Here is a 17,618-nt window from a genome sequence, read left to right on the forward strand (position 1 = left end):
GATAACTTGAGATCCAGACATTCAAGAGGTTTTTAGCGGCAGCCAAATTATCAGCAGAGGTCTCTTCCTCTCCAAAACAAACAGATCAGTTGATTTATACCAGTAAAACACTGAATAAAACAGTTTCACGTTAAAAAAATGTGGGTTTTTTTCCCCAATGCTGCTCATTGCTGATGTGCGTCTAACTATAGTGGCCAACACAAAAATGTCTGGTTCTGTACTAGCTCGGTCCTAGTTTCAATCAGACAGCAAATTAACGCACAATTAATAGGACAAATAACTATTCTGAAGAGAGAAAAACAAGAAAGGGGGAAAAGTCTGAGTGCATTTTCTGTTAAGTATGTAAAGGAAAGTTTTTCCTGTGTACGTTTGTGTTCCTACCTGAGGAAAGTGTCCTGCAGTTGTTGCGGCAGAGCAGCAAAGTCGAAGGCGCAGTAGGACTGAGGCAGAGACACCTCCATGTTCCTCTGCAGCTCCACAGGAGGGTTGGTCATGATGGGGGCTGCACTGCCAAAGAACTGATACGAATACCTGAAATACAGCAAACACACAAACATCATTAGAAGACAGTATATGATTTAAACTGCTGTACCACCAGTAACCTCTAAACGATTTGTTACTTCGCTGATTTAGAAGTTAAAATGCAAAAAACTGGCCGAATTACCTGCAAAATTTCTCACAAACTTTCTTGAAGTACATTTATAAGACTGGTTTTACCCTTTGTTTTTATCAGTTATGATATTAATGATTTAAAGGCTTTATTAGACATAAAAATGTTGGTTATGATTGTGACAGTGTCCCCACATCTTTAAAAAATAAAGTGTTATCATTACAAACGAGGCCTTGTGGAGAAAGAGTGAGAGATTAAGTCTTTTACCTGAGTGTAGCAGCGATGGGGTGCGTCAGGCTGAGGTTCCCCAGGCTGCGGAGGTCCAGAGAGAAGCAGTAGTGGTGGGCGGAGGGGGGGATGGACACTTTGGGAGCAGAGACACTGACAGATGATGCTCCACCTTCTGCTGTTGCTTCAGTCTGACTCTGCGGCTGCACGGGGACCTCCAAATCTGCAGCTGGACACAAACAAACACAGTGTTACTCCTCTTTGCTTTGACTCAAACTGTCTAAATCTGACATGCAGTATTTCCAGCCTCACCTGCCAGTCCTGCCTGTGCTTTGCCACGTTGAAGCTCCTCCAGCAGACTCTCTACTTCGCTCTCGGTATGAGAGGAATGAGGAGGAAGAGGAGGACCAGGTGGAGAAGAGTCAGGAGGTTTTCGGATTGGAGAAGAGCTTCGAGGTCTCTGGACAACAGGAGGAGCAGAGGGAGGAGGGCTGGAGTGTGTCTGAGCTCCACCTCCCTCTCTAGTCCCTAAAGACTGGAGAGAGGACAGAAGTTTGACTGTGCTCACTATGAGACATTTTCTGTGTCAGACTCTGTGCCAGTTTCCTATTGTCCCTCGTTACTTGTATTTGGGTCCAGTAAAATCTAACATGTGCATGAACACAGTACATTTGTACACAGTCATTAGTTCAAGGTCCACACAGTTTGATATATTCAGCATCACACTTGCATTTGACCATGTCATGGAGCTAGTTTGCTGTCTCTGTCAAGGAGCTGTCTGATAGTCACTGACTCTACAGCAGGGAACAGAACTTCAAAATAAAGGTCTTGAGCCAGAAACTCACTAAACTTCAAAATAAAGCATGCTTTGTACAAACTTGACATGTTCAGAGGTCACTTGCGGTCCATTCAGAATGGAACTGTGACCCACTTTTGGACCGTGATCGACCAGTTGGGAACAACTGGATTAGCGTGTGTGCGTATGACTGATTAATGTTACCCCCCTCAGACCTGTTGTGTCCAGTTTAAAGGACAACTTCGGTATTTTTCAACCTGGGCCCTATTTCCCCATGTGTATGTGTGCGTATGATTCATAGGTACAACTTGTTCTAAAATTGGTTCAGTATTGAGGGAGGTGGATGCAACCGGAGCCGTGAAACGAGCTAAAACGGTAACGGGGGCAAATGCGTCCTGTGTAAGTTTGCACATTAAAAGTGCTTTTTTTCGCCACTGACCGGTTCAGATCGCCAGTGCTATCTCTGTAAACAGCATATTGTAGCGGCCCTGGGGCAGTGGTGAATGTGAATGAGTGGAGTCAGCTGTCAGTCAGTGTTGGAGCAGAGAGGGGGAGGGCTGCCCTGCTGGGTACTGTAAGTGAGTATGTGTGTGTGAAGTGTGTGTTACGCTAGAAGAGTCAGAGGACGGAGTCTTTTACGTGCTACCCCCTGGAGTGTTACCAGAGTTTTTGGAGTGCTCAAATAAACGGGCCTTTTTCCCGAACGCAAGAACAGGATGTCGCGCAACACTCCGTACAGCTTTCATAGGCTGCCTTTGTCGGACGACGAGATGCTGAAGTTGTGGCTAGTTGTGCTACAAATGGATGCTAACACTCCTGTCCAGACACTGCGCCTTGCAGACCATCGGGTCTGCAGTGCTCACTTCTCCCAAGATGACTACTGCCAGCCGAAGAAGAGAAGACATCCAATCCCGAAACACCTCTTCCTTAAGAAAACGGCTGTCCCACGAGTAGAGAGAGCTACAGACACAGTGGAGCAAAGCTCGTGACATCACACAGCCCAGAGGTAAGGGAAAGGCTAGTATGCTATTTACAGAGATAGCACTGGCGATCTGAACCGGTCAGTGGTGAAAAAACACACACTTCATACACACATACTCACTTACAGTACCCAGCGGGGCAGCCCTCACCCTCTCTGCTCCAACACTGACTGACAGCTGACTCCACTCATAGCACTCATAGCACTGGCGATCTGAACCGGTCAGTGGCGAAAAAAAGCACTTTTAATTTGCAAACTTATACGGGACGCATTTGCCCCCGTTACCGTTTTAGCGGCTCCCGGTTGCATCCGCCTCCCTCAATACTGAACCAATTTTAGAACGAGTTGTACCTATGAATCATACGCACACATACACATGGGGAAATAGGGCCCAGGTTGAAAAATACAGAAGTTATCCTTTAAGCTTCAAACATTCGCAGGTAATTATCACTTAAGCTTCAAAACCCTTAAATGGTATTATACTACACTATAGTGATCTGATTAATCACCAATATCAGCAGCAGTTAAATATCACACAAATGCAAAATTTTGTTTCTGGAGAGACGCAGAAACATACAGTGTTTTGGGATGTTTTTTAGTGTGTGCATCTGCAACAAAAAAACCCTGATAGATTAATGTTTGTGGGTCACAAGTGGATTAAACATGAGGCAAAATAAAATTTAAAACATTATTCAGGAGACTGCACACAAACTGGGCTTTTCAAATAGTAAAATAAAACACAAGTGAACACGTTGTCTGTTTTACTTCTTAACCCGATCACACACACATCTCACTCTTGCGTTTTTTGTACAAAAAGAGACACAGTTATTGGTTTCAGGTTTCTTTCCATTAATTTACAAGTGATTTCATTCAAAAACACCCAAAACCAACAACTGATATAATGAAAGTTGCTGGTGATAGACTGTATGGAGACAGAGAAGGGACAAATCCACCACAGATGAGACAGAGTTCCTTCTCTTCACACACGCGAACAACAAATAGACCAGAATCCAGTGTAACCAAAAAACTGGGCATTTGTGAACTGTTCTTTCTGTACTATCATTATCATTATCAATCTCTCCATCTGTGCTTATGACCCACAGCTACATGCGACAACTCCAAGGATGTTCTTTTCTCTGAGGTTCGTCCCAAAAAATATTAGAAAACATGCTAATTTTAAGCTTTACTTGATGTAGAGGATGCAGAGTGAGGGGCAACAGGGACAAAAGAGACGTAAAATAGCAAATAACCACATTTAATCACATAGTAATTCTTGTTTTAAGACCACATTCCCAATGTGTGAGTACCTGTGGTGTGACCTCCTCCCTCCTCAGGCTAACAGCCACCCCCACAGTCGGCTGCAGGTCAGCAGGCAGAGCCGGCAGCGCCTGTTTGGTGCGTTTAGGAGGTTGGAGTATAAAAGCTCCCTCCACTGTCGCTGGCTTGTTCTCCAGATCCACAGACAGAGCAGCCAGAGCTGAGAGAGAGACGTCTGTGCTGCCCAGAGAGTGATTCCCACAGCACAGGTGGATCTGAGGAGGACAGACGGGGACATGTGAGGACACCCAGACAGCAACAGGTATTAAAGAGCTGTTGATGAAACACTTTGACTCTCACCTCTAAACTGGGCTGCTGAGACAGGAAGGTCTGCAGGATCTGTTTGCTGCTGCGGAGGCGCAGAGAGGCGCGCTCCGGCTCGAAGTCGGGGCTCAGCAGGTTGTGGAAAGGCTCGCTGGTGATGTCGTTCCCCAGTAAAGAGTAGTAGAAGAAGAACTCTGACCCCTCCGCTGACAGCTTCATAGTGCTGGGGATCAACTGTGGAGAACAACAACAGAGCACATGTGGTTGGTTTGATGGTTTTAATGAGGGGTGATACAATTCACAAAATTAGTGTTGACTCTAAATATACGTGGTGAAAAACGTGCTTTAAATGACCATTTTACATTTATTTGATCAGTTTTTATTTGAGGTTCACTTGGGCTTAATTAGAGTTTAATACTGTTAACTCTGCAGATCCTAATCCATTTACAGAGTTTTCTCAGATGTATTTTAACCTCCTGGGACCTGAACTTTTGTTTGGTGTGCATTTTAAATTTCCCCTAGCTATCTGAGATCAGTAGGACCTGATAAATATAAAAAAACTAATTATTTTCAAGGATAATTAAGTCCCAATGTCCTTCACAGAGCTGATGATAAAGTCCCAATGTCTTCAATGAGTACTTTCTAATTAACAGGATCTTAGTTTGGTACTGTTGTTAAAATTGGTCACATTTGTTGCCATATCAAACTACAAACATTATTAATCATAAATAAACAAGTTTTAATCATTAAATCTGATCAGGTTTTAGACCTTTTCCACTTTTGTGTCGGGATCGGCTGCAGACTGACTTGGCGGAGGTGGCTGCCAACTTGTATTATGGTTCTACATGCTCTTACTGCCACTACATGGCAAAAAAAGTGTCCACAAAGGAGGACAACAGGTCTAAGTTAAATAGAATAAAAAACAATGTCAAGTAAAGCCAATATGTGATGTCTTCATGAGGTCACAGGGTCTCAGGAGGTTAAGACCACATTTTGGATTAATGTATTGACTAAATTGTTATCCTTAAAATGGTAAATAATGGCAGATGATTATCACAATTTTCCAGTCATACTACTTTCTGAAAAAAAGTCAGAAAAATCCAAATTACTGCACTTACAATAAGACAAAGATAAATGCATGTTTGAGAGGATGCAAACAGAAAATGATTATGACTGGATTAACTGCTTAAAACGTATCAACATTTTTGTCAACTGACACATAATTAAACACTGTTTTAGTTTCGCTTTCTAAGCTAAAAAATAAGAAACAGTAAAATTATTTTGCAATCCACCTTATACTGAATGAAAGGTTGCCTACATAAACCTCCTGTACTCCACTTCTAACTGCCATGAGGAACAACAGGTTAGTGTGACAGAAGAGGTTTAATTTGGTGGCAACATCAGAATCAATGACACTTCATTTGACCCTCGAGAGGACAGATAGTCAGCGTTTAAGAGTTTAGAGCGATGATGTTTAAATAACAGTTACCACCTGAGATGTTCTTGAACTGTCAAATTATCATAAATCTGTGAATTTCAACTCTTGTATGAACTTATTTTCTGATTAATTGCTGGAGTTTTATTTCTTTAATTCATCCCAGACTGCATTTAGACAGCCTCGAACAGGTCCGATGTTGTCAGCTGGGTTTATTATGTCTAGAGTGTTTTAGCCAGTTATAAGTGAGTGTTTCTGTATTTTAAGTTATCACTCTGATTCCAGATGTGAATATTTCTGGATGCAGCGTCATGTTTTCAGCACTATGTTGTCTGAAGAAACAACACTTCTCTGTGAAGTAAATAAATAAACAGCTTTGGTTGGAGGTTATCAGAGGTCAAAGAACTGTTCTTACCTGCTCTAGTTTGGTAGCAAAGGCCACAGTGACGGACAGGATGAACATGTCGGAGCAGTGATCTGCAGGTCCGACCTGATGGTAACCCTGGTCTGGGATCAGCGTGGCTTCCAGCTTGTCTGGCAGCAGGTCAGTTACTGCGGGAGAGCCTACAACAGCAGAGCAGCACAAGAGTTACAATAACAGAGGGACAAGACAAAAGAGACGCAATGAAACACACCTAAGCTTATTAATTTTCTTCTTTTCTAGAGCCTGAAAAAAATACATTGAGTCTGATCACAGAGGCGTTGACCTAAAATTATAAAAATATTTTTTGACACACTTTAGACACAGTGCTTCTCTTACAAACTTCGTCCAGCGGACACGACTGACTATTTTGGAGATGGGCAATTCCCAGTTTTGCCGGTCTGGTCCAGTGTACAAACTTAAACCAGTTTAATTTCATACAAACGGGCTAAAATTAAAAGGAAGCCTATATCAGCAACCCTTACCCTAACTGGAATTAGTAATAGGCAATGTGACAACATGATTAACGTAATATTACGTTGTGTGTTAACAGACTAACGGAGCCACTGTGTCTGAAAGGCATCATGGGCACAGCAACATGAAGGAGATCAAATATCAGTGGAGGTGTGAGGGGGACGAGTGGCATTATTAGAACATTCATGTGTTTTTTGGGGTGATGAGAGGACACACAGCAGAGTTAGTCTCTCCAGAAAACTAAAACTGTGCCAGTATGGCAACATTTTGGATGTGAAGCCAACAAAGAGGTGTCCTAACTGGCTGCTAGCGATGTTTTGAGCAAAGCTTTCATCAGATGCCCTGTTTCTATTTATATCTGTTGCTTGCTTTGAGAGTGCAGTGATGGAAGTGAAACGGGTGATTCATGATGTTGAAATGAGGAATTAACAAAACCATTCCTTCTCATTTCACTAAGAAAAACTAAATAAGGTGGCAGCTGGCCGGAGGGAGTTCATCTGGGAGCTGCAATTTTCTGTTAAGTGCTAATAACAAGCTAAGCTACTTGATGTTGGCTTTATTGTGTGTCATTTCATTTCAAATATTACAACATAAAACATGTTTTGTGTGTTTTTTAGAAGATAGAAAGTATTCACCCGTCTTTCAGGTGGTTACGTCTCCAGTCTGAAGTGCAAATTCAATTGATTTCATGCGGACAAAGAGCTCCAACATTATGTCACAACCTGACGCTCGTTTGCTGTTCGCATACAGTGTCATTGTGTTCCACTCGGGAGCAGCTGCTGAGTTAAATGTGACTGTATTTAGTGGAAAAATTTGGTATACCAGTCTGGTGTGGCTAAAGACCCAGACACACCAAACTGATGTTGGAGAACTAGCAGTGACAAAAGCCACATACTGCTTTGCCTCTTGTTGTCGTGTCTTGGCCAAAAAGTCGCACATGAACACACCAAACCAACGGCCAACAATCAAATATATTCTGCACCTACATGAGAACATCTATACTAGCAGATGGCACTAGTCTGTAATTGTCATTCAAAAAGGGAAACCGGAAGATTGCCTTGACGCTAGTTAGCCAGTTAGCACATTAACAATAGAGCCAGTGTTGAAAAACAGAGCGTATTTACCATGCACCAGTGAACAATAACACAAACCATCAAGACACATTTCTGCTAAAGAGCTCAATCAATAAAGAGGAATGATCTTATCTCACATAACAAGTTCTTTGTTTACTTTCCTCACTTTGTTTCTCTTGTCCTGTGCTGAGCTGAACTGCCAATCAAAGTGATTTCATTAGCAGACAGGTTCCAAAGTGTCAACGCCAATTCAGCATGGTGAATCGACAGGAAAAAGGCCAACTAGCACCGACAAGGGCAAACAGTACGAGACACACCACACTGACGAGTGCGGGAGACGCTCACCAGCGGCCCAACTTTGACCAACAGCCGATTATCGGCTTGGTGTGTCAGGGCCTTTAATATCAAACTGGTTTGACAATTCTTACACCGGCCCACTTCCTGGTCACAATTCTTTAAAAACAAAATTTAAGGGATCCTTATAAAAAATGTTTTAGTTCTGTATTTATGTAGATGGAAGATAAGAACTTTACAGCTTCACAAATAACTGTGCTCCAACTCTCACTGTCTGGTTACACAATGCAAAAGTTTTTCTAATAAAAAACACCTCAAAATTAGTCTCACACGTAAATTCACACAGTAAGGAGGGAAGAGGATTCCACTCACACTGTGTGATGCAGAGAGGACTCTCTAACAAGCGGAGGCTTTTAAAGCGCTTTCACAACAGCAAAAAAAGCTGCACAAAGTGATGGAATCATTATCACTGCTCCAAAAGGATCTCAGTTGAAAAAAAGGCCACAGTTTTTAATTTTTACTTTTTAAACTGCATGAGTGAGATTTGAGGGATCTTGATTTCTGCATATAGGACCATGCTACCTGAGAGACAGAGCAGAAGGACTACCAAAAGAAAAATCAGACACACATGACTGCTGAGCATGTTGTTCATCCAGCCTCACACTGATTCACAACCATGAAACCACCGAACAGCTCAAAGTGTCATTTATTTACTTTCTTGTCCCTGTTTCAACCTTCACCTACATATCATGAAACTGCTGCATGTGTCAGCTGACACTTTTAATCACACATGTAACATACAGTGCCCTCCAAAAGTATTGGAACAGTGAGGCCAATTCCTTCATTTTTGTTGTAGACTGAAAATATTTGGGTTTGACATCAAAAGATGAATATGGGACAAGAGATCAACATTTCAGCTTTCATTTCCAGGTATTTACATCTGGATCTGATACACAACTTAGAAGATAGCACCTTTTGTTTGAACCCACCCATTTTTCATGAGAGCAAAAGTATTGGAACATGTGACTGACAGGTGTGTTTTGTTGCCCAGGTGTCTCCCAATTACATTGATTATTCAAACAATAAATAGCACTGAATGTCTGAGCTCAGTTTCAGATTGGGTACGATAGGTTTTGCCTGTGCAGACTGCATTTAGAGGTGGAACCAACATGAAAACCAGAGAGCTGTCTATGGATGAAAAAGAAGCAATTGTGAATCTGAGAGAAGATGGACAATCAATCAGAGCCATTGCACAAACATTGGCCATAGCCAGTATAACCATTTGGAATGTCCTGAAGAAGAAAGAAACCACTGATGTACTAAGCAACAGACGTCGAACAGGTAGACCAAGGAAAACATCAGCAGTTGACGACAGAAACATTGTGAGAGCTGTAAAGAAAGACCCTAAAACAACTGTTAGTGACATCAGCAACAACCTCCAGAGGGCAGGAGTGAAGGTATCACAATCTACTGTTCGCAGAAGACTTCATGAACAAAAGTACAGAGGCTACACCAGAAGATACAAACCACTCATTAGCAAGAAGAATAGGAAGGCCAGGCTGGAATTTGCCAAAAGGTACAGAGATGAGCCTCAAAAATTCTGGGAAAAAGTTTTATGGACTGATGAGACAAAGATTAACTTTTTCCAAAGTGATGGAAAGGCGAAAGTTTGGAGAAAGAAAGGATCTGCTCATGATCCCAAACATACAAGCTCATCTGTGAAACACGGTGGAGGTAATGTCATGGCTTGGGCTTGCATGGCTTCTTCTGGGACGGGCTCTTTCATCTTCATTGATGATGTAACACATGATGGCAGCAGCAAAATGAACTCAGAAGTCTACAGAAACATTTTGTCTGCTAATTTAAAGAAAGATGCAACCAAACTGATTGGGAGATCCTTCATCATGCAGCAAGATAACGACCCAAAACACACTGCCAAAACAACAAAGGAGTTCATCAGGGGCAAGAAGTGGAAGGTTTTAGACTGGCCAAGTCAGTCTCCAGACTTAAACCCAATAGAGCATGCATTTTACCTGCTGAAGAGGAGACTGAAGGGAGTAACCCCCCAAAACAAACAACTGAAAGAGGCTGCGGTGAAAGCCTGGAAAAGCTTCACAAAAGAAGAATGCAAAAGTTTTGTGATGTCAATGGGTCACAGGCTTGATGCAGTTATTGAAAGCAAAGGATTTGCAACTAAATATTAAGTCTCATTCACTTTAATCTATTTTAAGTTTATATGTCCCAATACTTCTGCTCACCTAAAAATTTTGTGTTCCATTACAAATAATGCTATCATCTAAGTTGTGTATCAGATCCAGATGTAAATACCTGGAAATAAAAGGTGAAATGTTGATCTCTTGTCTCATATTCATCTTTTGATGTCAAACCCAAATATTTTCAGTCTACAACAAAAGTAAACGAATTGGACTCACTGTTCCAATACTTTTGGAGGGCACTGTATATGAGGTGAGAAATACACTGAAGTGAGAGCAGCACAAACAGAACAAACAGAATCAATGAAGCAACTGACCTTGTCGGGGCGGGGCCTTCTTGGCTTTGAACCTATCAGGTGAGGGCTCGGAGGGCTTGGTGTCGTTCTCCAGCGCCATGCTGAGGAGGAGGGATGGTTTCTGTTTGGTGTATTTACTGCTCAGCAATGGATACCAGCGAGGCTCCTGACACACAGAGAACAAATCTCATCTTTACATCACTCATAACATGCAAACCAGCTTTTTACTGGTCCCAGTACACAGGAACTCGATCTCAGTGCTGATCATAACACTTCACCCGGACAAAAGGAGAAGAGGTTCACCTGTCTGACCTCTTGTACAGATCGGAGGTCGAGGATGATGTAGCCAACGCTCTCTTTCTTCTTGCTCACAGAGTCGACAGCAAAACACTGAAGCTTGATGGGAGTTCTCTGCAATCTGACAGAAGATGCATCAGTGTTAAAGATGAGTTTGGGAGATGGGAGACAAAGTCGGCTTCTTAACTGACCCTCAGCTGTTCTCAGATCTCTCTGTAATTTTGTTACTGTGAAAGTTCAAACACCCATGTAAGTTAGACAGACCTGTGTTGGTGCAGCGTCCTGCGGTCCAGCTCCCAGGCCAGCTCAGTGCTGAAGAGCGGCTGGTCTCTGTGCTCCACCGGGTCTGTGGCCAGCTGCTCGCCATCGAAGCTCGCCTGGACTACCAGACTGAGCCGGGGACTCTTCGGGAAGTGACGACCTGAGGAGGCATTTTCACTGTCAGTCTTAAGTTGGTAAATTACCACCAGTCATGAGGCAAACACAGAAAAGTTTGTTTGTCCAGCAGCCACTTTGGCACATAGCAAACCATCATTTTGACTCTGCTGGCTAAAGGTGGTCAGCCTGAGAGTGACTTTCTATTTGATCTGACAAATAAAACTGTAAGTAGATACAACTACTGTCTTTATTCTTGTGTCTCTATCAGACTCTTCAGAGGCCAACACACTGTTTGACAATAATACTGACTAAACAAAATTAACTGTAACAGCTGAATAAGTTTGGAAAATGATTTCACTTTAGTCAAGTCAAACTTAATTTGTAGAGCAGATTAAAAACAACAGCAGATGGCCACAGTGCTGAACAAGCACAAAACACCATAACAGATAAATGCAGAAGCAAACAACTCTAACAACAAAATAAAACAACAGGAGAATTGGAGTGCACATTGCAGCACGACAGAAAATGAGGCACAACAGAAGATGAGGTCAATTAAGGCGTCTGGTTGAAATCAACTGTATGCCAACCAGAGGACATGCCACAGCAGCAACTTAAAGGTCAGTGCTCTAACTGGAGTTTGAAGATACAAGAGTGAGAACGTTTGAATTCATCCACTTTACAGTTATACAGCTTTGCAGATGAGGAAATCAACACATTTAAGCTTGATATCACAATATTCACACTGTCTAATATCACAATACTGACGTTAGTGGTGGACAGTAACTAAGTAGATTTACTCAAGTAGGGATGCACAATATTGGATATAAAAACCCATTTGGCCAATAACCAATGCTGATATCACTATATCCACATTTTATGGAAACATATGCAACTTTATTTCCCGAATCCTCTGATTAAATATACCTCATTTTTCAGTGTGCTTGTATCCTGGTTTATCTTGATTTTTATGTATTTTCATTTATGTAGGCCTACTTATGTTATACCAGCTTATTTGTGCTTGCGTTGTGTAGCACTGTTATTTCACTGTCAGATTTATTGCATTTATAAAGAATGTTTCCTTTAAAAATTGAAGCCTTTTGTTTTCTAAGGGTGTTTTACTTTGTGGTGGTTGAGGAAATTTGCAAAGCAGTTGTAAAAGCTTGATTTTAAAGCCCTGACAAAGACCTGCAGTGGTTCGAAACATGGTGGTTATTTTAATGATTTAGCCACTACAGTAACGGCTTTATAACACTTTATAATATAATATAATACTCGTCTTTGTTTTCTATATTTTTGGAGTGCCTGAATCTCTATCCTGTGTATTATGTAGTTTCCCATTCACCATGAGCAACTGACACGAGGTTTTGATCTGTTTTTGATTATACAGAATGACCAGTCGTGTAGCCCTCTTTCTAAAAAAAATATATATATATATAACACATCAGTTTTTCATATCAACAGAAATCGTCATGTTGGCCAATTCCAATATTTCATTGAGTGGCTGTGGCTCAGAGGTAGAGCGAGTCGTCCACCAATCGGAAGATCAGCGGTTCAATCCCCGTCTCCTCCAGTCTGCATGTTGAAGTATCCTTGAAAACTGAGTAGCAGGTGGCACCTTGTATGGTAGCCTCGGCCACCAGTGTGTGAACGTGTGTGTGAATGGGTAAATGTGACCTGTAGTGTAAAAAGCACTTTGAGTGGTCGGATGGCTTAAAGGTGCTATACAAAAAATTTAGGTCCATTTCATTTTACAGCCAGTATCGGCCGATACTGATGACACGCCGATATTATCGTGGGCTCAAGTACTGTACTTAAGTTTTAATTTGAGGTACTTGTACTTAAATTGAGTCTTTTCTCCTCATGTCACTTTCTACTTCTGCTCCACTACATTTATCTGACAGCTTTAATTACTCGATTATCAGAAAAAGAATGTGAAACTATTTTGATGGTTGAAGTCATTCTTCATGCAGAAACATTTCATGGTTGCAGCTTCAGAAACGTTTCCTTTAAACAATGTGAATAACTGTAATGTATTAATAATAATGTTGGAGTTGAACAAACATTTCGAAGGTGTCACTTTGGGCTCTGGCTCATTGTGACGCACAGTTCTCACAATATGTACAAACCCAACAATCGATTAATGGAGAAGATAATCAGCAGATGAATCAATAATGAAACTAATTAATAGTTTAAATGAGCTCCACCTTAACCATTAACATCAGTACAATCCTGCTTTTACATTAAAGCATGAGTCAGAATCATGAGATCAGATATAACAGTTTAACAGTCACAGAGGACAGTTTGATACTTTTAATACTTTAACTACATCTTAATTATTACACTTACATACTTTTAGTGAAGCAACATTTTCAGTGCAGGTCTTTTACGTGTAATAGATTACTTTTACAGTGTGGTATTAGTACTTTTACTGCAGCACAGGATCAGAAAACTTCCTCCACCGCTGATCCAGTTAGTGCGTCCTCAGGGTGGATTTAACTGCTAAAGCTAACTAGCATGACCAACAGCATCAGGCTGCTTCTAGTTAGCAGGTGAAGACGATACTAATGACACTTGTGTAACTTATTTAAGTAAGTAGACATCTTATGTCACTTAATGTTTACTGTGTAATACTTTAGATGCGAACTTACCTTCCAGGATGGACACAACGATGAGAAGTTGGTCTGTCTTCGACGACATGTTGACATTTGTACAACTTTAACTTATTAAACTGTTGATTTAAATCAATCTTTGAACCTTTAGTTTAACTCAGAAACTCATCTGTGGACACCACATTAGAACAGGGCAGAGATTTAGTTTCCTAGGACGCTGTCTGTCCGTTACAGGCTGCTTTGTTGTCAAGCTTTGGCGCCACCCATTTTGGTTTTCGAAGCGGAAGTGATGACGGAGACGGTTATGAGCTCAGCGCCCCCTGATGGTGGGAGGTGGAACTGCAGGGCGCTGCATTACAGGTCTATGGACACTACCCATAGAAATACAACGATGGAATTCTGTTTCGGTCAGGTCAGGTAACATGGGACACTTTTTGGTAGATTACCAAAAATAAACGGCCTAAAACTCTTAATACTACCTCGAGTATTACTCTTGAAATTTGTCAGGGACTGTTTGTTATTTATGAGGGGGACAGGTGGTGCAAAAAGCAGGAGCTATGTCAGTATTGGGGACAGTCTTATGTTTTGTTTCTTACTTAGGGAAGGGGCATTTACATTTAAATAGCTGTACTATTTTGTATTTATTTTAACGCATACTGTAGTCACATCTGTGAACATCCAGGAGCATCTGATCAGCCGACCTCAGAGCTCTAACTGGAGTATGAAGATTAAAGAGTTCTGTTTAAAACTTTAAAAACAACCAAGCAAATCTTAAAATCAATCCTAAAACGGACCAGAACAAAGTGGAGGGAAGCCAATACTGGCATTATGTGATCTCATTTTCTTTTTCTAGTTATAAGACAAGCGGCTACATTTTGTGCTAACTGCAATCACCAAAGTGACGACTGATGTACACCCATATACAAAGAATTACAACAGCCTAGCCAAGAGGTAATAAAAGAACAAATAACTCTTTCGAGATATTTTGGGGGTGGGAATAGGCCTTTACCTTGAATAAAAGTCTTGACTGGAAAAATTAGTTTTTAGAGAACAGAAAATATGCTGGAAGGCATGTGTTCTTTAAAAGCCACCAAAATGACAGCATTTATCATGTCCAGAAACTGTAAAAACAGAAACTATCGTCAAATTTTCCAATATTCAACAGTCCATAGACACATCATGTGCGACAAACACTATATAATATAACTTAAAATACTGATATTTCATAAAAATCACCTTATTCTACATCTCATGGACTTAGTTTACCTACTGCATTTATAATTATTATAATTTACTTTATTAATTACTGTACAATAGTGACTTAAAGACAATTGTTTATTTTTTCCCGTGCAATACTTTGTGCGATTATTCAGCTGTGCAGTATTCTTCAGTATACAACTTTATTCTCATCAACACCTCTTGAATGTATATTCAACATATATTTATTCATTCAACATACAATGCACATAACTGTACATATTTCTTCTTTTCTTGTTATTTCTTATTCTTATACATATATATATATATATATATATATATATATATATATATATATATACATATACTGTAGTTACATTTTTTTAACACTTACAGTCTCAGCACTGTTAATATATATTTTATTTTTAATATCTTAAGTACTAGTGTTAATCACTGTAGCATAAAGGACATTTTATTTTTGATGCACATTTTTATTTCTATTTTACTGCTTTATATTGAAAAACTTCTGTTTTATACTCTTATTCTTACTTCTTACACTTCTCTATTGTTTATATCAGAGCGACTGTAAGAAATCACAATTTTCCTTGGGGGGTCGATAAAGTATTTCTCATTCTGATTTAAGATTTGGCCAAACATAAGTTGTTTGCGCGAACTAACCAGCACGACAAGAGTGAAAAACTGAGGCTTTATTCAACTCCAGGATTTCATCTTGAGGTTTTAACCTAAACATCAAAGGATAAGTTTTAAAAATCTAATTACTAATTTATGTTGGAGGGAGGGTCATGCATGTTCCACCAGCCACTCAGGGAGGATCAAGGAAGAATATCTGTAGCTTTGGCGAAGGTCATAACAAAAAATAAATCAATAAACTTTACATCTGAGAAGTCTCTATGTAAAGTTTTGAATGCAGGACTTTTACTTGTAATGGAGTATCGTTACAGTGTGGTGTGACTGCAAACTTTTCACTGGTGCTCATTAAACATTGAGTTATCATACCAAACAGGAAATTAATTAATTTAATTAATTCAAAATAAGTTTGAGTGATAATAGTAATAATAGCAATCTACTTATTCTAAACTCCTGTGCATTCATTAAACTTGCTAAATCATTTTATAGTCATGAGTAATCCAACACTGTTATTTAAAAATATAACACTTGTTTAATTCAAAGCAGAGAGGAGACCAACAATAGCCTGCTGTAATTTACTGTATAAATGATTAATTTTGTTGTATCACAATTTCTCTCCAACAAAATGAAATACTGGCTTTGTTATACACCTTAACTCATTAATGTGATCAAATTTGAATTTTGTGGTGATTGTACATGAAACTTTTATCTGTAAAGAGAAAACCACACAGACAAAAAGAATATATAAACATCCTTTAATCATGATTGCCAAACATATGAATTAAGGCATATACAGTATAAAAAAGCAACAGCAGGTTCCATGTTTATACGATTTCAGTGTGTTATTAACTGGATACACCGGGTGGATGAACTGAACATATACCAAGCAGCCTTTATAAGACAACACTGTGTCTCCCAAAAGATGACAGCATTTTGTAAACAGAGTTCATAGCACTATATTCAAGTAATAGAATGATCACTGATACTATGCAGGTAAGGTGTTGTGTGAGGGAGGCAGAGCCGCTGATAGACCAGGTCCCAGTTTACTTAACTTGTGCTCACGCAGTGTGAGCGTTGTGTTATGCTGCATTGAGTTAAGGTAGCAGGATGGGAAGAATGGGTAAATGTGGTTTCCTCTAATGTCAGCCATGTCGTCACAATGATACAAATTAAATCAAGCCTAAATCTGCAGTTTGTTTTTAACTGGAGTCCTTTACATTAGCTGATCCTGTTGCATTTGTGTTCATATTGAATTATATTTGAATGTTTGCAGCTAATTTGACACAGCTTTGTTGATAGTTCAGCTACAGAGGGGATATCAGAGAAGAAAAAATATGAGGTTGCAGTTATAAGATGATGCTTGAAAGAAAAGCCTCACTCATTGAGCACATGGCTTTATCTGTGTAAAATAGCACCCTGCCTCTTCTTCTTCTTCTCTCTGATTATCAGCAGAGGCAGTTTTAATATCAGTGAAGGTGGCCGGCCTCTAGTTTTAAAACAGAGGAAGGTTGTCATCTCCATTTTGGATCCACTGTGGCCCGATATTAACAAATCTATCATCTCTTACTCTTAGCAGTACCTCCAGGATTTTGTGGCCTGATTTCACAGCAGCTAATCTTAAAAAGTTTTGACGCATTTGGTGATATTTTTAGGCAAAAGAAGTTGTGATGCTGTCTAGATTAAGAGCTTATAATTATGAGCATTCAGCGTTTCTCACAGAATTAAAATCTGTGCATGATGCTGTTCAACGCAGCGCTGAGGGACAGTCTCTGTGAGCTGCTCTCCTCCTGCTATCTCTGCTTGCTTAGCACGAGCCATGATTAGATATGAGCTAAACTGTGATGGTATGCCAAGGTAAAGTGATTAGTTCAAAAATACTGCAATTATGGCTCCCAACAGAAAGTATTAGGAGCAGAAGTGCAGATATAATTTCAGCTGGCAGCCCAGTCACTACAAGAAAATGTTGGCATGGTACGTCTCTGCAAACCATGTCAGCGTTTCTAAAGTGATAAATATAAGCTGTCTTTGTGATCAGGAGGTGGAGGGGACGGTGGATGTACTGACACCTAGGTGAGATGTCTGCCAAGCT

The 17,618-nt window shown here is 40.2% G+C and overlaps 1 protein-coding gene across 2 annotated transcripts in view; it reads right to left on the minus strand.

Annotated features, from left to right (window-relative positions):
* Window positions 1-13,937, minus strand: part of cep120 (centrosomal protein 120) — a 46,418-nt gene extending 32,481 nt beyond the window's left edge. The window contains exons 1-10 of one of the 2 annotated variants that reach the window (XM_033618924.2): window positions 13,724-13,937; window positions 10,962-11,118; window positions 10,713-10,818; window positions 10,422-10,566; window positions 6,045-6,193; window positions 4,231-4,428; window positions 3,921-4,145; window positions 1,151-1,373; window positions 878-1,067; window positions 382-531 (exon numbers count right to left, since the gene is read on the minus strand). In XM_033618924.2, coding sequence (XP_033474815.1) covers window positions 382-531; window positions 878-1,067; window positions 1,151-1,373; window positions 3,921-4,145; window positions 4,231-4,428; window positions 6,045-6,193; window positions 10,422-10,566; window positions 10,713-10,818; window positions 10,962-11,118; window positions 13,724-13,772 — 1,592 coding nt within the window. In that variant the 5' untranslated portion in view covers window positions 13,773-13,937. Of the gene's footprint in view, window positions 1-381; window positions 532-877; window positions 1,068-1,150; window positions 1,374-3,920; window positions 4,146-4,230; window positions 4,429-6,044; window positions 6,194-10,421; window positions 10,567-10,703; window positions 10,819-10,961; window positions 11,119-13,723 lie in introns of both variants that reach the window. The other variant, XM_033618921.2, reaches the window with a different exon arrangement.
* Between the last annotated feature and the right edge of the window lie 3,681 nt (window positions 13,938-17,618).

This window comes from Epinephelus lanceolatus, chromosome 9 (genome assembly GCF_041903045.1).
Source record: "Epinephelus lanceolatus isolate andai-2023 chromosome 9, ASM4190304v1, whole genome shotgun sequence".
In the NCBI taxonomy this organism is placed as follows: Eukaryota; Metazoa; Chordata; class Actinopteri; order Perciformes; family Serranidae; genus Epinephelus; species Epinephelus lanceolatus.